The 22,302-nt window shown below is 46.4% G+C and overlaps 1 protein-coding gene across 2 annotated transcripts in view; it reads left to right on the top strand.

Moving 5' to 3' along the window:
• LOC139275981 (homeobox protein PKNOX1-like) overlaps nucleotides 1–22,302 on the top strand; it is a 159,336-nt gene that overhangs the window by 54,905 nt on the left and 82,129 nt on the right. For both annotated transcript variants that reach the window (XM_070893268.1, XM_070893267.1), the window contains exon 2: nucleotides 5,163–5,268. In XM_070893268.1, coding sequence (XP_070749369.1) covers nucleotides 5,218–5,268 — 51 coding nt within the window. In that variant the 5' untranslated portion in view covers nucleotides 5,163–5,217. The remainder of the gene's footprint in view (nucleotides 1–5,162; nucleotides 5,269–22,302) is intronic.

The raw sequence follows: 22,302 nt of genomic DNA, 5'->3' as shown, positions 1-22,302 counted from the left end.
CAAGCTTCTTCTCATACTCCATTTTCCCTGCCCTAATCAAACCCTTTGTCCTCCTCTGCTGAGTTCTAAATTTCTCCCAGTCCCCAGGTTCGCTGCTATTTCTGGCCAATTTGTATGCCACTTCCTTGGCTTTAATACTATCCCTGATTTCCCTTGATAGCCACGGTTGAGCCACCTTCCCTTTTTTATTTCTATGCCAGACAGGAATGTACAATTGTTGTAGTTCATCCATGCGGTCTCTAAATGTCTGCCATTGCCCATCCACAGTCAACCCCTTAAGTATCATTCGCCAATCCATCTCAGCCAATTCACGCCTCATACCTTCAAAGTTAGCCTTCTTTAAGTTCTGGACCATGGTCTCTGAATTAACTGTTTCATTCTCCATCCTAATGCAGAATTCCACCATATTATGGTCACTCTTCCCCAAGGGGCCTCGCACAACGAGATTGCTAATTAATCCTTTCTCATTACATAACACCCAGTCTAAGATGGCCTCCCCCCTAGTTGGTTCCTCGACATATTGGTCTGAAAAACCATCCCTTATGCACTCCAGAAAATCCTCCTCCACCGTATTGCTTCCAGTTTGGTTAGCCCAATCTATGTGCATATTAAAGTCACCCATTATAACTGCTGCACCTTTATTGCACGCACCCCTAATTTCCTGTTTGATGCCCTCCCCAACATCACTACTACTGTTTGGAGGTCTGTACACAACTCCCACTAACGTTTTTTGCCCTTTGGTGTTCTGCAGCTCTACCCATATAGATTCCACATCATCCAAGCTAATGTCCTTCCTAACTATTGCCTTAATCTCCTCCTTAACCAGCAATGCTACCCCACCTCCTTTTCCTTTTATTCTATCCTTCCTGAATGTTGAATACCCCTGGATGTTGAGTTCCCAGCCCTGCTCATCCTGGAGCCACGTCTCCGTAATCCCAATCACATCATATTTGTTAACATCTATTTGCACAGTTAATTCATCCACCTTATTGCGGATACTCCTTGCATTAAGACACAAAGCCTTTAGGCTTGTTTTTTTAACACCCTCTGTCCTTTTAGAATTTTGCTGTACAATGGCCCTTTTTGTTCTTTGCCTTGGGTTTCTCTGCCCTCCACTTTTCCTCATCTCCTTTCTGTCTTTTGTTTTTGCCTCCTTTTTGTTTCCCTCTATCTCCCTGCATTGGTTCCCATCCCCCTGCCATATTAGTTTAACTCCTCCCCAACAGCACTAGCAAACACTCCCCCGAGGACATTGGTACCGATTCTGCCCAGGTGCAGACCGTCCGGATTGTACTGGTCCCACCTCCCCCAGAACCGGTTCCAATGCCCCAGGAATTTGAATCCCTCCCTGCTGCACCATTGCTCAAGCCACGTATTCATCTGAGCTATCCTGCGATTCCTACTCTGACTAGCACGTGGCACTGGTAGCAATCCTGAGATTACTACTTTTGAGGTCCTACTTTTTAATTTAGCTCCTAGCTCCTTAAATTCATTTCGTAGGAACTCATCCCTTTTTTTACCTATGTCATTGGTACCAACGTGCACCACGACAACTGGCTGTTCTCCCTCCCTTTTTAGAATGTCCTCCACCCGCTCCGAGACATCCTTGACCCTTGCACCAGGGAGGCAACATACCATCCTGGAGTCTCGGTTGCGGCCGCAGAAACGCCTATCTATTCCCCTTACAATTGAATCGCCTATCACTATCGCTCTTCCACTCTTTTTCCTGCCCTCCTGTGCAACAGAGCCAGCCACGGTGCCATGAACTTGGCTGCTGCTGCCCTCCCCTGATGAGTCATCCCCCTCAACAGTACTCAAAGCGGTGTATCTGTTTTGCAGGGGGATGACCACAGGGGACCCCTGCACTGCCTTCCTTGCACTACTCTTCCTGTTGGTCTTCCATTCCCTCGCTGGCTGTGGACCCTTCTCCTGCAGTAAGACCAACTCGCTACACGTGATACTCACGTCATTCTCAGCATCGTGGATGCTCCAGAGTGAATCCACCTTCAGCTCCAACTCCGCAACGCGGACCGTCAGTAGCCGGAGGTGGACACACTTCCCGCACATGTAGTCGTCAGGGACACTGGTGTTGTCCCTGTGTTCCCACATGGTACAGGAGGAGCATATCACATGACCGAGCTGTCCTGCCATGACTTAACCCTTAGATACACTTAAATTGCCGACAACAATGTTAAAAGTTACTGACTAATAAAGAAAAAGAAAAACTACTCACCAATCAGCAGCCAATCACTTACCACGTTGGCTGTGACGTCACCTTTTGATTTCTTTCTACTTCTTTTTTGCCTTCTCTCCCAGCTGGAGCTGCACCGGTACGCCTCTCTCGACTCCCGCCTCTCTCGACTCCCCGGACTGCTGAGCCGTTTATAGGCCGCTGCCTCTCTCGACGCTCCCCGGACTGCTGAGCCTTTTATAGGCCGCTGCCTCTCTCGACTCCCGCCTCTCTCGACGCTCCCCGGACTGCTGAGCCTTTTATAGGCCGCTGCCTCTCTCGACTCCCGCCTCTCTCGACTCCCCGGACTGCTGAGCCGTTTATAGGCCGCTGTCTCTCTCGACTCCCGCCTCTCTCGACTCCCCGGACTGCTGAGCCGTTTATAGGCCGCTGCCTCTCTCGACTCCCGCCTCTCTCGACGCTCCCCGGACTGCTGAGCCTTTTATGGGCCGCTGCCTCTCTCGACTCCCGCCTCTCAAGAGGGAGTTAGATATGGCTCTTATGACTAAAGGGATCAAGGGGTATGGAGAGAAAGCGAGAAAGGGGTACTGAGGGAATGATCAGCCATGATCATATTGAATGGTGGTGCAGGCTCGAAGGGCCGAATGGCCTACTCCTGCACCTGTTTTCTATGTTTCTATGATGTTATCTGCAAAAGACACCTTGGACAATATTCTGTTCTCTGAGTCATTATATTAAAATTAAAAGCAGCAGTATCCCAACACTGATCCTTTGGGACATCACGGGCATTCCGTTTCCCCTCTGATACCTGCCCACACAGCACAACACAGCTTGCATTTATATAGCGCCTTTAACGTAGTAAAATGTCCCAAGGTGCTTCACGTACCACTGCCCTTTCAGTCACCCATCAATCCAGCCTAATACTTTGCCACACTCCATGGGCACCCACCTTGTGAATCAGTCTGCTCTGTGGACAATATCCGTTGTCTTCCTCAAACACCGTCACAGAATAATGATGTTGCAATTCCCCAGACACTACCTCCCTATTGCCACTTGTCAATAGTCCAATGTCCTTCTGTACCCTCTCTTAGTCCCAATATTTTTCAGAACATTTTGTTATTGTCCTTTTTATATTTTCCATTATGTTCCTCTTGCGTTCCCACTTTGTCCCCTGTCAGTTTTGGGCTAGTTCTCCTAGATCTTGCTGTCCAGTTCCTGTCCTTTCTTTCTCCCTCATCATCCATATCACTTTTACTCTCCAATTTGGTCCTCGCCTCATTTCTGGAATAAACTGCCTCTCAAATGTAAAAACAAAATTTCCTTCAAAAACTCTGAATTTCTTTCCATACCCTTCCTGTTAAATAGTTCTTCCTATTTTATTGCTTTTGTGCAGCATTGAAGCTCCTCACTGTCTGCTCTGCTGAAATCCAATTTCTCAATAGTTTTTATGTTCTGTGCTCTTTCAATCTTAAAAGTTAACAATGCAGTGATAATTAGCCTCCAAATGCTCCCATATTTCAACTTGACTGTTTAATCCCTTCTCAGTTGTTAAACCTGAATTCAATATTGCCTCTCCCTTTGGCTTGCATTGCACGCTGTTCAAGAAATGAAGTACTTCAGTACTTGAAGTGCCTCATATTTACAAATTGTCCCCACTGTAAGTCCCAGTGTGTGATAGTGATTACAGCTGAGACCTTGGCACTAAATTTTCATCACCTCCGCAACAGTACAACCCCTCCATTTGATTCTATGGTGCCTTGTAACAAATTCCCAGTATTAACATCTTGTCTTTTCTCTCTCCCAGAGGCTGGGCCAGAACCTTCTCCACAGCAATGTATATTCTTCCTGATAAACTGTGCCTCCCTGCACTGTCATTATTGTAAATTAGAAATAGTTAGCATCATACATCCAGTCTGTGCCCCCCACCCTCCTCCCGCACTGTGACCCTCCTCCTCCCGCACTGTGACCCTCCTCCCCCCCCGCCCTGTGCTCATCCTCCCCCCCCCCCCCCCCCGCCCTGTGCTCATCCTCCTCCCCCCGCCCTGTGCCCCTCCTCCCCCCGGTGCCCCTCCCCCCCGCGCCCGGTGCCCCTCCTCTGCCCCCGCGCCCTGTGCCCCTCCACCTCCCCCCCCCCCCCCGTGCCCCTCCTCCCCCCCCCGCCCTGTGCTCATCCTCCTCCTCCCGCCCAGTGCCCCTCCTCCCCCCCCCACCCTGTGCCCCTCCTCCCCCCCGCCCTGTGCTCATCCTCCTCACCCCCCGCCCTGTGCCCCTCCTCCCCCCCGATCTCTGCTCATCCTCCTCCTCCCGCCCAGTGCCCCTCCTCCCCCCCCCGCCCTGTGCCCCTCCTCCCCCCCCGCCCTGTGCCTCTCCTCCCCCCCGCCCTGTGCTCCTCCTCCTCCTCCCGCCCTGTACCCCACCCCCCCCGCCCTGTGCTCATCCTCCTCCTCCCGCCCAGTGCCCCTCCTCCCCCCCCCGCCCTGTGCCCCTCCTCTCCCCCCCCCGCGCTCAGTGCCCCTCCTCCCCCCCCCCCCCCCCAGCCCTGTGCATCTCTTCCCTCCGCTCCTCCGGCGTGCTGTGCCACCCCCCTCCCCCAATGCTCTGACCCCTCGACACTATGGCCTGTCCCTGACACTATTCCCCTCGCGCCCCCCCCACCCCGGTGCCTGCTGACTTGGTGTTTTTAAGCAGCTCTGTGTTGTGCCACAGAGCAGGTGAGAATGGGGTTAGCACCCAATTTCTGATTTGTCCCACAATCTGCATCCTTGGGAATATCTGTGCTGGTCCACCCAAGGGTGTACAGCTGCATCTTGCAGCAGCCAGTTACAGAGTAATAGAGGCATGGAGGCAGGATTCGTGCTTTGTGTCTTGGTCAGAATATGATGGTTGTCATGGAAGATAAAAAGGAAAAGTGCAGAAACTGTGAGATGTTTGTCAAACTACCCCCTCCGTAACTTCTCTTCTTACTTTTCAGGGTCATCGCCTTCCTTCCTCATGATGCAAATGTTGCCAGAGCTGCCCTTGGAACCATGATGGCTACGCAGCCAATGACCCTCGAATCCTACCAGGAGGAGCAGGCGGTAAGACTGCTGGATTGCAATGCTTTATTGCTCTGTTGTTGTAATATTAACTTAAATGAAGACGAGAATAATTTTGCGAGGCTTTATTGATGGGATGGATTGCCCGGTCGTGGAGGACTTGGGTTGCAAATCTGAATGATAGTGTTGTAGCCTTATCTCCAATCTACACGTTTCCAGTGAGGGAATGCAGCAGAGGCTCACAGAATTTCCATTAGTATCTCATCAACTGAAACTAGATGGGAGCAATTACTGAGCCCGACAGTGCCAAGGAGCGGGATACAGCCAGCAATGGATCTGGGGATCAATGTGAGGGAGCTGGATTAACATCAGTAGAGAGACAGTCAGTAACACAGGGTGCTGGGGAAGAGGGGTTACTGAGTGACAGTATGAGGGATCTGGATTAACATCAGTAGAGATACAGTCAGTAACACACGGCACTGGGGGAGAGGGGTTACTGAGTGACAGTATGAGGGAGCTGGATTAACATCAGTAGAGAGACAGTCAGTAACACAGGGCGCTGGAGGAGAGGGGTTACTGAGTGACAGTGTGAGGGAGCTGGATTAACATCAGTAGAGATACAGTCAGTAACACAGGGTGCTGGGGAAGAGGGGTTACTGAGTGACAGTATGAGGGAGCTGGATTAACATCAATAGAGAAACAGTCAGTAACACGGTGCTGGGGAGAGGAGTTACTAAACAGGATTTTCTGCTGAAATTGCGCCGGTTTTCCACTATTCTTGGATGGATTTGGTTGGGAGAGTGGGCCAAGACTCTCACTGCTGTGTCCCTGCTCCATCCTGTCCCTGCCGGTGTTCCAGTATTCATTCCACTAGATGTGCTTGCTGAAATATGTGTGGACTAATAAACATAAGGTAGTCATGTCTGAGTGATGTCATATGGCCCATTTTGTATTATTATCACCTTAACAATGCTGGCTGATTGTCATGCCTGCATTTTACTTGTGTTCAGCCTTACCAGGACTACCATACGGGGTTTACAATTTAAACGTCTCACTTCTGGTGAGTGCAGTTAGTTTAACAACAACAGCTTGTATTTATGTAGCACCTTTAACGTAGTAAAATGTCCCAAGACGCTTCAGAGTATTATAAGACAAATTTGATACTAAGCCACATAAGGCAAAGTTACGGCAAATGACAAAGAGATAGCTTTTAAAGACTGGTAGAGAGGCGGAGAGGTTTAGGCAGGGAATTCCAGAGCTTAGGGCCCAGGCAACAGAAGGCACGACCACCAATGGTTGATCGATTATAATCAGGAATGCTTAAGAGGGCAGAATTAGAGGAGCGCAGACATCTCGGGGGGTGTGGGGGGGCTGGAGGAGATTACAGAGATAGGGAGGGGCGAGGGCCATGGAGGTATTTGTAAACAAGGATGAGAATTTTGAAATTGAGGCATTGCTTAACTGGGAGCCAATGTAGGTCAGCGAGCACAGGGGTGATGGGTGAACAGGACATGGGCAGCCGAGTTTTGGATGACCTCAAGTTTATGTAGGGTAGAATGTGGGAGGCTAGCCAGGAGTGGAATTGTCAAGTCTAGAGGTAACAAAGGCATGGATGAGGATTTTAGCAGCAAATGAGCTGGGACGGAGACGGGCGACGTTACGGAGGTGGAAATAGGTGGTCTTATTATACTGCGGATATGTGGTCGAAAGCTCAATTCAGGGTTAGATATGACATTAAGATTACACAGTCTGGTTTGACCTCAGACAGAAGTTGGGGAGAGGGATGGAGTCAGTGGCTGGGGAACGGAGTTTGTGGCTGTAATGTCTGTACGCTTGTAATGTTTGTAGCTCCACACTGTGGATGTGGACATATTGTGTACTACAAATGCACAGTTAATCATTAAACAGAACTAGGCAGTTTCCGGAGACTTCCGAAAGAGCTGCCTCCATGTTAGGAGCTGTGTGTGCTGTGCTCTGTGAATATATCACAGTTGGCGATGAGATGGGATTATTAGGATGATTTAAAGCTTAAATTTTGTTGGTGAAGGATTCAGCCAGCCGACAGAGAGACTTTGGAAGTTTCTGTCTTTGGAAAGAAGCTACAAAATCCGAGGTAAAATACAGCACATGGTGTGAACAGCTAGAGATTAAAATGGCAGGTTTATTGGGACATTTGGGTGAATATGGACACAACCGGGAACGTTTTAAAGCGTATGTGGATCGGCTAGAAATGTATTTCACTGCAAAAAAACAATCGAAGTTCCAGACAATGCAGTCCAGAACCAGGCTGTGTTGGAACGTAAAACAGCGATCTTCTTATCGGAGGCAGGTCCGGCATTATACGAAACCCTTGTAAATCTGCTTGTGCCTGACGAGACAAAGGACACAACGCTTAAAGAGATTTTAATGAAGCTGGAGCAGCACTATAACCCCAAACCGTTAGAAATTGCTGAAAGCTATCGTTTCGGGATTCGGAATCAAAAGGCTGATGAAAGTATCGGTGATTACATCATAGCATTAAAAAAGCTATCGATGCACTGTAATTTTGGAAACTTTCAAAACCGAGCATTACGGGATCGTTTTATTTGTGGGGTGAAAAATGATGCGAGCAGAAGGAAGTTATTGACGACGGATGACTTGACTTTTGAGATTGCTTGTCAGACAGCGAGGTCGATGAGCATAGCCGAACAATATTCCCGAGAATTAAATAATAATTACAGTCGCCAGTCAACTGAGATACCTGCAGGTTCAAGGTAAAAGACGGGCATGGCCGAAAGTCTCAGAAACTGGAAATTCTACCAGAGCGTTGAATTCGTGCTATAGGTGCCTGGAACAACACATTGCTCAAAGTTGTCCATACGTGAAGGCAGAGTGTTTCTTCTGCAGAAAGACTGGGCATCTTGCGAAAGCACGCCGATTGAAGGGCAAGCCAGCTTTCAAAGCTATGAGTCCAGCATTCAAAGCTGAGTAGAAATCCAAAGAGACTACATAGCATGGAAGAACAACAACAGGACGAGGAGATGTTAGAGTTACACGTCATCAGGAGCACGAGGTTAACGGACAGCGATTCGGGAAGCATCAAAATTCACATAGATGTTGCGGGATTCAAGATACCAATGGAAATTGACACGGGTGCATCCGTGAGTGTAGTACCGGAGTCACTGTACTGCGACAAATTGCGTGATTTCCAACTGGAGAAATCCAAGATAGAGCTGCGAGGCTACTCGGGAGAGAAAATTCCTATGATAGGTCGTATCACCGTACCGGTGAAATATAAAGATCAATTTCAGAACTTGCCTCTAATAGTAGTGAAAGGAGACAAGTCTGCCTTACTAGGAAGAAATTGGTTGAGCTCACTGAAGTGGATTGGAGCAAGATTTTCCGTGTGGAAGCGAGATTTTCATCAATGGATGGGGTTATCAAGCAGTATCCGAAGGTGTTCTGCGAAACGGGCAATCCGATCCAAGGCTTCAAGGCGAGTGTCAGGGTACAGAAGGACGCTAGATCGGTTTACTACAAGCCACGTTCTGTACCATATGCACTCCAGGAGAAAGTTGAGCAAGAACTCAAAAGACTAGAGACTGAGAACATTATTTGTAAGATAGATCGATGCAATTGGGCTACACCCATTGTTGTTGTACCGAAGTCCGATGGTAAGGTAAGATTGTGTGGTGATTATAAAGTAACCGTAAACCAGGTTCTAGAGGGTAATGTCCCCAATACATTGCCGAATATAGAAGATTTGTTCACAACACTGACCGGTAGTCAGATCTTCTCAAAACTGGATCTTACGAATGCCTACTTACAGCTTGAACTAGATGAGGAGTCCAAGTCATGTTTGACTATAAATACTCATCCAGGCCTATATCAATTTAATAAGCTACCATTTGGAGTGTCTTCTGCCCTGCCATATTCCAAGGGGTGATGAACCAGATTTTGCAAGGTATTGAAGGGGTAGTATGTTATTTGGATGACATACTAATTTCAGCACCAAATAGGCAAATTCATAATAACATTTTGAATGAAGTCCTCAAATGGCTAGAGAAGCACAGAGTGCGAGTGTCTGCTCGTAATTGTGAGTTATTTAAAAACTCAGTGGAGTACTTAGGGTACAGAGTAGACAAAGATGGTTTACATCCAACCATGGAAAAATTGGATGCAATTAGAAATGCACCCACTCCCAGGAACGTCACTGAACTTCGTTCATTCTTGGATCTTTTGAACTATTATGGGATGTTCCTACCAAATTTGGCGACAGTATTATATCCACTGAATGAACTTTTGAAAAAACAGGCCCGTTGGAAGTGGTCAAAAGAATGCGATACAGCATTCAAGGAGTGTAAAAGCAAATTGGTAGCGAGCACCATGTTAGTTCACTATGACATATCTAAGGAGATTAAGCTAGCATGTGATGCCTCTCCGTATGGAGTTGGGGCAGTAATCTCTCATGTATTACGTAGTGGGGAGGAGAGACCAATTGCTTTTGCTTCACGCACTCTCAGTGCCAGTAAGAGTAATTATGCGCAAATTGAAAGGGAAGCTTTGGCATTAATTTTTGGGGTCAAGACGTTTCACAAATACTTGTATGGTCATAAGTTTACCATCGTTACGGACGGACCATAAGCCCCTAACAGCAATCCTCCATCCAAAGTCCCCAGTTCCAACCTTAGCTGCAGCCCGAATGCAGGGATGGACTTTGATTTTGTCAGCATTTACATATGATATTGAATACAGATGATCAGCTGATCAAAGTAATGCTGATGCAATGTCTAGATTGCCTTCCCCATCACAAGTTACACCCGATAGGGAAGAAGTGTTTATTTTTCAGACATTGATGAACTGCCAGTCACAGCTGAAGAGATTGGTAGAGCAACCAAACGTGACCCAGTGAGTTCAAATGAAAATCAAGGAAATTCCATGGAGGAAAACGTTCCTCAGGATGAGCATCGATTGAGTTTAGATTCGACACCATGTTTGGAAGGTTCTGTTCGAGAGCGAAGGTATCCTCTTCGAAACAGAAAACAAGTGGTGAAGTTAAATTTGTAAATATGGAAGAAAAATAAGTTTATATCCTGTGTTATGTATAAACATGAAAGTTATGTATGATGGTTGTTATAATGGCTTCTTCATTTTGGTGGGAGATGTGTAATGTCTGTAAGCTTGTAATGTTTGTAGCTCCACACTGTGGATGTGGATGTATTGTGTACTACAAGTGCATAGTTAATCATTAAACAGAACTAGGCAGTTTCCGGAGACTTCCGAGAGAGCTGCCTCCATGTTAGGAGCTGTGTGTGCTTGTGCTCTGTGAATATATCACAGTGGCGGGGACCAAAAACAATGGCTTCAGTCTTCCCAAAATTGAATTGGAGAAAATTTCTGCTCATCCAGAACTGGACAAGCAGTCTGACAATTTAGAGACCGTGGAGGGGTCGAGAGAAGCAGTGGTGAGGTGGAGCTGGGTGTTACTGGATGATGTCGCCAAGGGGCAGCATGTAGATGAGAAATAGGAGAGGGCCAAGGATAGATCATTGGGGAACACCAGAGGTAACGATGCGGGAGCGGGAAGAGAAGCCGTTACAGGTGATTCTTTGCCTACGATTAGATTGATAAGAATGGAACCAGGCGAGTGCAGTCCCACCCAGCTGGACGGTGGTGGAGAGGTGTTGGAGGAGGATGGAGTGGCCAACGGTGTCAAAGGCTGCAGACAGGTCCAGGAGGACGAGGAGGGAGAGTTTGCCTTTGTCACACTCTCAAAGGATGTGATTCGTTCGTGAATTTGAGAGCCGTTTTGGTTCTGTGGCAGGGGCGGAAACCTGATTGGAGGGATTCAAACATGTAGTTGCGGGAAAGATGGGCATGGATTTGGGAAGCACCCATATAAATACATTCAAATAAACAAGGAACTATCAGAAATCTTTCAAGACGTTAATGTGCAAATCTCCTGTTTCCAACTTCTTTTAAAAATTCACCAACAAAGATTCTGAAGTTTACTGTTCTCCACAGTCTAATTGGGGGTTAATGCACCTTGAAGCAGAACGCACAGGGTCTAGTCCAGGGACTGCTTCTAATAGTCTACATCGATAATATAGGGATAAAGAGAGCAGCTTCCAAATTAAACTATGTTAAAATAGAAGGCAGAGTAATTAATTCTGAGGAAGCTGCAAGGAGATATTGATAAGATGGTGGAATGGGGAAAACTGGATACAAATACAAGTAATAATTGAATGGGGGAAGCAGCGGGGTTTAATCGCCTATTTTGTTGATGATCTCGGGTGGGAACCCTCTGCTCCTGGAAGTTCATCCGGCTCAAGTCAATCATTTTATCTGTTACAATTTTTCTGTTTCTGTGACTGCCTAGTCACAAATAATCAACTTCTAAAGCCAAGGACCGATACTTTCCTACCACTCTGTCGTATTTAGTTGCTTATAAACTTGATGCACTTTGAAATTCCCATCATTGGGAGTTATGTGAAATGGAAGTCAAGCTTCAGACAACAGCTAATAAGATCAGACTATTTGATTTTAAAATGGAGGCAAGTGAGGTTTCATTGGATTATTTAAAATCAAATTTTAGCTGCAGCATGTTTTTCTGACATGCAAGTTTAAGCTGCAAGAGCTTAAGTACTTCTACTGTTGTGTTTAACTGGTATTAATTCCAGGGCCTGGCACTGTGCCATCCTAAACAAGCTGTCATTACAAAGCGGCTAATTCTACAATGTGCTCTGCCAGTGGAAGCCTTTGCCACTAGCCAGGAATATTGGGAAATCATGGGTGTAGGGCCCACGATGGTCAGATAGTGGTAGCCCTGTAAGTACAGCTGGTGGGCGAGGCTGCTGCCGGATACATCCAATCCGTCCAATTACCGCCCCATCAGCCTACTCTCCATTATCAGCAAAGTGATGGAAGGTGCCATCGACAGTGCTATCAAGCAGCACTTACTCACCAATAACCTGCTCACCGATGCTCAGTTTGGGTTCCACCAGGACCACCCTGCTCCAGATCTCATTACAGTCTTGGATCAAACATGGACAAAAGATCTGAATTCCAGAGGTGAGGTGAGAGTGGCTGCCCTCAACATCAAAGCAGCATTTGACCGAGTGTGGCATCAAGGAGCCTGAGTAAAACTGAAGTCACTGGGAATCGGGGGGAAAACTCTCCACTGGTTGGAGTCAGACCTAGCACAAAGGAAGATGGTTGATGTTATCTGGAGGTCAATCATCTCAGCCCCAGGACATCGCTGCAGGAGTTCCTCAGGGCAGTGTCTTAGGCCCAACCATCTTCAGCTGCTTCATCCATCATAAGGTCAGAAGTGGGGATGTTCACTGATGATTGCACAGTGTTCAGTTCCATTCACAACTCCTCAGATAATGAAACATTCCATGCCAGCATGCAGCAAGACCTGGACAACATTCAGGTTTGAGCTGATAAGTGGCAAGTAACATTCGCACCACACAAGTGCCAGGCAATGACTATCTCCAACAAGCGAAAGTCTAACCACCGCCCCTTAACATTCAAAGACATTACCATCGCTGAATCCCCCACCATCAACATCCTGGGGGTCACCATTGACCAGAAACTTAACTGGAGCAGCCAGATAAATAATGAGGCTACAAGAGCGGGTTGTAGCATTCTGAATATTCTGCGGCGAGTGTCTCACCTCCTGACTCCCCAAAGCCTTTCCACTATCTACAAGGCACAAGTCAGGAGTGTGATGGAATACTTTCCACTTGCTTGGGCGAATGCAGCTCCAACAACACTCAAGAAGCTCGACACCATCCAGGACAAAGCAGCCCGCTTGATTGGCACCCCATCCACCACCTTCAACATTCACTCCCTCCACCACTGGCGCACCGTGGCTGCAGTGTGTACCATCTACAAGATGCACTGCAGCAACTCGCCAAGGCTTCTTCGGCAGCACCTCCCAAATCCGTGACCTCTACCACCTAGAAGGACAAGGGCAGCAGGCGCATGGGAACACCACCACCTCCACGTTCCCCCTGCAAGTCTCACACCATCCTGATTTGGAAATATATCGGCCGTTCCTTCATCTTCGGTGGGTCACAATCCTGGAACTCCCTCCCTAACAACACTGTGGGAGCACCTTCACCACACGGACTGCAGCAGTTCAAGTGGGCGGCTCACCACCACCTTCTCCAGGGCAATGAGGGATGGGCAATAAATGCCGGCCTTGACAATGACGCCCACATCCCAGGAACAAATAATAAAGAAAAAAATTGCATCCCGTAAAATCGGCCCCAGTGGTCTCCCAGCAAAAAGCTCAGTTCGTGGATGAGTAGTTCCCTTTCGAATGACTCTACCTGTGCTGCATATGATGATGCATCCTCTCTTTTCCTATAATGCATGGTTCTTGTTCCTTCTCCATATCAGTCACCTCTTTTACTCATCATTCACCCCGATCACCTCTTTGTTGAATCCAATTTGCATTCATCAGCTTCCATCAGACTGCACGCCTTCAGTTCATGTAATCTCTGCCCCCTTTCTGCCGTGCCTTTCAGTTCTTCAAAGCAACGCCTTGATTCTTTCAGTTCTTCAAAGCAAAGTTTCTTCATGGTTCTCTCTCACCTTGGATGGCTTCACTCTTGCTCCTCCTTTTGTTAACTATCTTGGCCTCTTTTTCTCCCCTCATTGTAAAGTTGCCTCCGAGAAGCTTTGATTTCCCTTTCATGCCGAAAGCTGATTATGAGACTAACAGGAGTTATCAATCGTGCTACTATACTCTAAAAGTGGTTTCAGAACACCAGGAGGCCAAATAAGGGCTGGTCAATTTTCACACTGCTTTTACAGCAGCATTACAAGGTTGGATAAGGGTTTATCTGTCGCTATAGTTTCAAACTAACGCATTGCAAGTGTAAATGGGGTGACGGTGCTCCCATGTTTAAGAACAATACAGAGATTCTGAAAGGGGCAATGCCTGGCATTTAAGCATAGAAAGCCTAGACAGCGGTGCTTGGTCCTGCCTGTAAGTGCTGCCACGGGACATCAGTGCTGGCATCCGTCTCTTCCTCTGCCCGCTCAAACCCGCTTGGAATGTACAGCTCCTCTTGAATAACTAGCCATTGACTCTAATTACACTAGTTACTCATGGCAACAGTATTTTGCCACAGGGTGTAATAAGTACGTATCAAAGAGTCATTACAAAGTGGTAAATGTGCTTTAACACAACCATTCATTGTTCCCCCTGTGAGGAGCACAGGGGACTCTGCTTGTCATGTTGTGGGCAGTCAACTGTTGCCATTGAATGTAAGAGTCCAGATCAAATTGTGTGAGTACTCCCCAGAGGTTAGAATGCACTAGTCCAGAGTGTGGGGCTATGCTGTGAACAAACAACATATTTCAAAGGTTGGTGTAATCCTCTTGCTGTTTAACTGGAACAGGAATGGCTGGCGCCTTTGTTGGCGATTGTATTGGTAGTATTCTGTTGGCTAAAGATTTAGATTTGGTTGCTGAGCAATAATACGTGTATTTTTAGAAATATTTTCAATCCTTGTTCAGTTTTTATATAGAGCTGTGAATAACTTCTCAATCGCATGTCCCGATTATTTGCTTGTACTAATCTTGATTTTGGAAGGAGAATAAAATCTACCTTAATTTACACAAGTGTGTTTGCTTATCTCCATCTTCCCCTAAAGAATAGGTAAGTGATTCGAATGCTATTTGCAGTTGAAATCTGAATATTCAACAATTTTGCATTAAGGTTGTGAAATCCCTCTGCAGCTTCTTTAACAATGTTAATGTTCGAATTGAACCTTCTATCTCTGAGCGCTAGTTTAGATGCAGCCAGGAGTTATTGACAATTAGACTGTTCTCCAGAAACTTTCTGGTCACAATGCCTTGGGATGATAGTTGGATGCTGTCTGTTATGTGAACAGGAATTGAGACAGAGTCAAGTATCAATGATGAGAGTTTGTTCAAATCCCATCAGAGTCACACTGTGTGCCAGTCATGTACTCCAGGCTCCATCAAACGATTGCTGGGAGTGGGCTTGTGGGGGTGGTTCTGTCGTATTGTGCACTCTCAATGGCCACTGTTACCACATTTTGGGTTGTTTACAGACCATCTTCGAATTGCTTTCTTGTTTTAACAACCTAAGATTAAAGAGAAATGCAAAAAGTCCAATTGAAGCCGAGAAAATGGGTACATAAAGTCGCATCGAGTGTTCAGCACGGAAACACCATTCGGCCCAACGGGTCCGTGCCGGGGTTTATGCTCCACACCAGCATCCTCCCATCCTACTGGTCCGTGCCGGGGTTTATGCTCCACACCAGCATCCTTTCATCCCACTTTATCTCACCCCATCAATATATCCTCATGTGCTTATCCAACTTCCCCTTAAATGCACCTATGCTATTCGTCTCAATTACTTCCTGTGATAGCAAGTTCCACGTTCTCACCACTCTCTAGGTAAAGAAGTTTTTCCTGAATTTCCTATTGGATTTATTAATGACGATCTTATATTTATTATGTCAAGTTTTGGATGCCGCAACAAGTGGAAACATATTCTCTACATCTTTCTTATCAAATATTCTCTACATCTTTCTTATCAAATCGCTTCATTATCCTCGATCAGGTCACCCCTCAGCCATCTCTTCCCAGACAGTTCAGCCTTTCCTGATAAGTATATCCTCTCAGTTTTGTACCTTCTCCAGGGCCTTTATGTCCTTTTTATAATATGGAGACCAGAACTGCACAGTACTCCCAGTGTTGTCTAACCAAGCTTCTATACAAGTTTAATATAACTTCCATGCTTTTCAATTCTATTGCTCTAGAAATGAATTAATGCTTGTTTTGCTTTTTTATGGCCTTATTAACCTGCGTCATTACTTTTAGCGATTTGTGCATCTGTACCCCGAGATCCCTTTGCTCCTCTATCCCATTTAGAGTCTTATTATCTTGTGACCTCCCAATTCTTCCTACCAAAATGTACCACCTTACACTTGTCTATATTTAGAAATTAATTTGCCAATTACTCGCCCATTCTACAAGTTTATTAATGTCTTCCTATATTTTGTCACACTCTTCCTTTGGATTAACTTCACCTCCCAATTTGGTGTTGTCAGTAAAGTTTGAAATTGTAGTTCCGATTCCCGAGTCCAAATCGTTTATGTAAAATGTGAACAATAGCAGTCCCAACACTGATCCCTGTGGAATACCACTTCCCATCTTTTGCCAGTATGAGTAGCTGCCCGTAGCCCCTACTCTCTCTTCTATTTTGTAGCCAGCTTGCCGTCCATTCTGCTACCTGTCCCCTGACTCCACATGCTCCGACCTTGGTCATGAGTCCACTATCTGCATATCGAGGGTCTTTCAAAACTCTAAATATATTACATCTACTGCATAACCCTTGTCTACTCTTTCTGGTACTTCAAGGAATTCAATAAGGTTGGTCAAACGTGACCTTCCCTCTTGGAATCCGTGCTGCCTACTATTTATTATATTTTCGGTTTCTAGATGTTTTTCCATTACATCTTTCAGTAAAGATTCCCTCTATATTAATGACTTGGATGAAGGGACCGAGTGTAATGTAGCCAAGTTTGCTGAGGATACAAAGATGGGTGGGAAAGCAAATTGTGAGGAGGACACAAAAAATCTGCAAAGGGATATAGACAGGCTAAGTGAGTGGGTAAAAATTTGGCAGATGGAGTACAATGTGGGAAAATGTGAGGTTATCCACTTTGGCAGAAATAATAGAAAAGCAAATTATAATTTAAATGGAGAAAAATTGCAAATTGCTGCAGCACAGAGGGACCTGGGGGGGTCATGTGCATGGAACACAAAAAGTTAGTATGCAGGTACAGCAAGTGATCAGGAAGGCAAATGGGATGTTGGCCTTTATTGCAAAGGGGGATAGAGTATAAAAGCAGAGAAGTCCTGCTACAACTGTACAGGGTATTGGTGAGGCCACACCTGGAGTAATGCGTACAGTTTTGGTCTCTGTATTTAAGGAAGGATATACTTGCATTGGAGGCAGTTCAGAGAAGGTTCACTAGGTTGATTCTGGAGGTGAGGGAGTTGACTTTGAAGATAGGTTGGGCCTCTACTCATTGAAGTTCAGAAGAATGAGAGCTGATCTTATCGAAACATATAAGATAATGAGGGGGCTTGACAAGGTGGATGCAGAGAGGATGTTTCCACTCATAGGGGAAACTAAAACTAGGGGACATAGTCCTAGAATAAGGGGCCGCCCATTTAAAACTGAGATGAGGAGGAATTTCTTTTCTGAGGGTTGTAAATCTGTGGAATTCTCTGTCCCAGTGAGCTGTGGAGGCTGGGTCATTGAATATATTTAAGGCGGAGAAGGACAGATTTTTGAGCGATAAGGGAGTGAAGGGTTATGGGGAGCAGGTAGGGAAATGGAGCTGAGTCCATGATCAGATCAGCCATGATCTTATTGAATGGCGAAACAGGCTCGAGGGGTCAGGTGGCCTATTCCTGCTCCTATTTCTTATTATCTTTCCGCTGTGCTTTGGATGACTTTACGAAAGGGTCCTTGTCATTGCAACACAACAACTTGTATTTGGCATTATTGTTGTCAAATTAAGTTTATCTAAGGGTTAAATCATGGCAGGAGAACTCGGACACGTGTTATGCTCCTCCTGTACTATGTGGGAAGTCAGGGGCGCTTCCAGTGTCCCTAACGAATACATGTGTGGGAAGTGTATCTGCCTGCAGTTCCTGAGGGACCACATTGCGGCACTGGAGCTGTGGGTGGATTCACTCTGGAGCATCCACGATGCTGAGAATGACGTGAATAGCACGTTTGGTGAGTTGGTCTTACCGCAGGTAAAGGGTACACAGCCAGATAGGGAATGGGTGACCAACAGGAAGAGCAGTGCAAGGGTCCCCTGCGGTCATCCCCCTGCAAAACAGACACACCGCTTGGGGGTACTGTTGGGGGGATGACTCATCAGGGGAGGGCAGCAGCAGCCAAGTTCATGGCACCGTGAGTGGCTCTTCTGCACAGGAGGGCAGGAAAAAGAGTGGGAGAGCGATAGTGATAGGGGATTCGATTGTAAGGGGAATAGATAGACGTTTCTGCGGCCGCAACCGAGACTCCAGGATGGTATGTTGCCTCCCTGGTGCAAGGGTCAAGGATGTCTCGGAGCAGGTGCAGGGCATTCTGAAAAGGGAGGGTGAACAACCAGTTGTCATCGTGCATATAGGTACCAACGATATAGGTAAAAAAACGGGATGAGGTCCGACAAGACGAATTTAGGGTTCTAGGAGCTAAATTAAAATGTAGGACCTCAAAAGTAGTAATCACAGGATTGCTACCAGTGCCACATGCTAGTCAGAGTAGGAATCGCAGGATAGCTCAGGTGAATACCTGGCTTGAGGAGTGGTGCAGAAGGGAGGGATTCAAATTCCTGGGACTTTGGAACTGGTTCTGGGGGAGGTGTGACCAGTACAAACCGGACGGTCTGCACCTGGGCAGGTCTGGAACCAGTGTCCGAGGGGGAGTGTTTGCTAGTGCTGTTGGGGAGGAGTTAAGCTAATATGGCAGGGGGATGGGAACCTATGCAGGGAGACAGAGGGAAGTAGAATGGGTGCAGAAGCAAAAGATAGAAAGAAGAAAAGTAAAAGTGGAGGGCAGAGAAACCTTAGGCAAAAGGCAAAAAGCAAAAAGGGCCACGTTACAGCAAAATTCTAAAGGAGCAAAGTGTGTTAGAAAGATAAGCCTGAAGGCTCTGTGCCTCAATGCGAGGAGTATTCGGAATAAGGTGGATGAATTAACTGCACAGACAGCAGTTAACAGGTATGATGTAATTGGCATCACGGCTCCAGGGTGACCAAGGCTGGGAACTCAACATCCAGGGGTATTCAACATTTAGGAAGGATAGACAAAAAGGAAAAGAAGGCAGGGTGGCATTGCTGGTTAAAGAGGAAATTAATGCAATAGTAAGAAAAGACATTAGCTTGGATGATGTGGAATTGGTATGAGTGGAGCTACGGAATTCCAAGGGGCAGAAAATGCTTGTGGGACCAATATGTCGAGGAACCAACTCGGGAGCTGGCCATCCTAGACTGGGTGGTGTGTAATGAGAAAGGACTAATTAGCAATCTTGTTGTGCGAGGCCCCTTGGGGAAGAGTGACCATAACATGGTAGAATTCTTTATTAAGATGGAGAGTGACACAGTTAATTCAGAAACTAGGGTCCTGAACTTAAGGCAAGATAACTTCGATGGTTTGAGGCGTGAATTGGCTAGAATAGACTGGCAAATGATACTTAACGGGTTGACTGTGCATATGCAATGGCAAACATTTAAAGATCACATGGATGAACTTCAACAATTGTACATCCCTGTCTGGAGTAAAAGTAAAACTGGGAAGGTGGCTCAACCGTGGCTAACAAGGGAAATTAAGGATAGTGTTAAATCCAAGGAAGAGGCATATAAATTGGCCAGAAAAAGCAGCAAACCTGAGGACTGGGAGAAATTTAGAATTTAGCAGAGGAGGACAAGGGTTTAATTAGGAGGGGGAAAATAGAGTACGAGAGGAAGCTTGCCGGGAACACAAAAACTGACTGCAAAAGCTTCTATAGATATGTGAAGAGAAAAAGATTAGTGAAGACAAACGTAGGTCCCTTGCAGTCGGATTCAGGTGAATTTATAACGGGGAACAAAGAAATGGCAGACCAATTGAACAAATACTTTGGTTCTGTCTTCATGAAGGAAGACACAAATAACCTTCCGGATGTACTAGGGTACCGAGGGTCTACTGAGAAGGAGGAACTGAAGGATATCCTTATTAGTCAGGAAATTGTGTTGGGGAAATTGATGGGATTGAAGCCCACTAAATCCCTGGGGCCTGATCGTCTGCATCCCAGAGTATTTAAGGAAGTGGCCCTGGAAATAGTGGATGCATTGGTGATCATTTTCCAACAGTCTATCGACTCTGGATCAGTTCCTATGGACTGGAGGGTAGCAAATGTAACACCACTTTTAACAGGGGAGGGAGAGAGAAAGCGGGTAATTATAGACCGGTTAGCCTAACATCAGTAGTGGGGAAAATGTTGGAATCAATTATTAAGGATGAAATAGCAGCGCATTTGGAAAGCAGTGACAGGATCGGTCCAAGTCAGCATGCATTTATGAAAGGGAAATGATGCTTGACAAATCTTCTGGAATTTTTTGAGGATGGAACTGGTAGAGTGGACAAGGGAGAACCAGTGGATGAGGTGTATTTAGACTTTCAAAAGGCTTTTGACAAGGTCCCACATAAGAGATGTGTGTGCAAAATCAAAGCACATGGTATTGGGGTAATATACTGACGTGGATAGAGAACTGGTTGGCAGACAGGAAGCAGAGAGTCGGGATAAACGGGTTCTTTTCAGAATGGCAGGCAGTGACGAGTGGAGTGTCGCAGGGCTCAGTGCTGGGACCCCAGCAATTTACAATATATATAAATGATTTAGATGAACGAATTGAGTGTAATATCTCCAAGTTTGCAGATGACACTAAACTGGGTGGCGGTGTGAGCTGTGAGGAGGACGCGAAGAGGCTGCAGGGTGATTTGGACAGGTTAGGTGAGTTGGCAAATGGAAGGCAGATGCAGTATAATGTGGATAAATGTGAGGTTATCCATTTTGGGGCAAAAACGCGAAGACAGGATATTATCTGAATGGTGGCAGATTAGGAAAAGGGGAGGTGCAACAAGACCTGGGTGTCATGGTTCATCAGTCATTGAAAGTTGGCATGCAGGTACAGCAGGCGTTGAAGAAGGCAAATGGTATGTTGACCTTCATAGCTAGGGGATTTGAGTATAGGAGCAGGGAGGTCTTACTGCAGTTGTACATGGCCTTGGTGAGGCCTCACCTGGAATATTGTGTTCAGTTTTGGTCTCCTAATCTGAGGAAGGATGTTCTTGCTATTGAGGGAAGGTTCACCAGACTGATTCCAGGGATGGCTGGACTGTCATATGAGGAGAGACTGGATCAACTGGGCCTTTATACATTTGAGTTTAGAAAGATGAGAGGGGATCTCATAGAAACATATAAGGTTCTGACAGGACGGGACAGGTTAGATGCGGGTAGAATGTTCCCGATGTTGGGGAAGTCCAGAACCAGGGGTCACAGTCTAAGGATAAGGGGTAAGCCATTTAGGACTGAGATGAGGAGAAACTTCTTCACTCGGAGAGTTGTTAACCTGTGGAATTTCCTACCGCAGAGAGTTGTTGATGCCAGTTCGTTAGATATATTCAAGAGGGAGTTAGATATGGCCCTGATGGCTAACGGGATCAAGGGGTATGGAGAGAAAGCAGGAAAGGGGTACTGAGGGAATGGTCAGCCATGATCTTATTGAATGGTGGTGCAGGCTCGAAGGGCCGAATGGCCTACTCCTGCACCTATTTTCTATGTTTCCATGTTTCCATAGCGCCTTTAATATAGTAAACCGTCCCATAGCGCTTCACAGGCGTTTTATAAAACAAAATTTGACACCAAGCCACATAAGGAGAAATTAGGGCAGTTGACCGAGGTTAGTCTTAAGGAGTATCTTAAAGGACGATAGAGAGATGGAAAGAGGTTTGTGGGCCCAGGCAACAGAAGGCACAACCACCAATGGTTGAGCAATTCTAATCAGGGATGCTCGAGAGAGCAGAATTAGAGGAGCGTAGACATCTGAGTGGCAGTGGGGTGGGGGGCGGGGGGGGCTGGAGGAGATTACAGAGATAGGGAGGGGCAAGACCATGGAGGGATTTGAAAATAAGGATGAGAATTTTGAAATTGAGGCGTTGCATAACTGGAAGCCAATGTAGATCAGCGAGCACAGGGGTGATGGGTGAGCGGGACTCAGTGCGAGTTAGGACACGGGCAGCTGAGTTTTGGATCATCTCTAGTTTACGTAGGGTAGAATGTAAGAGGCCAGCCAGGAATGCACAGGAATAGTCAAGTCTAGAGATAACAAAGGTATGGATGATGGTTTTAGCAGCAGGTGAGCTGAGGCGGGGCAGAGACAGGCGATACTATGGAGGTGGAAACAGGCAGTTTTAGTTATGCTGCGGATAGGTAGTCGGAGCTCATTCCAGGGTCAAATATGACACCAAGGTTACGAACAATC

The sequence above is a fragment of the Pristiophorus japonicus genome, chromosome 11, assembly GCF_044704955.1.
Source record: "Pristiophorus japonicus isolate sPriJap1 chromosome 11, sPriJap1.hap1, whole genome shotgun sequence".
Taxonomy (NCBI): domain Eukaryota; kingdom Metazoa; phylum Chordata; class Chondrichthyes; family Pristiophoridae; genus Pristiophorus; species Pristiophorus japonicus.
The sequence above is the reverse complement of the archived record's forward strand: the minus strand, read 5'-3'. Positions and strand labels throughout refer to the sequence as shown.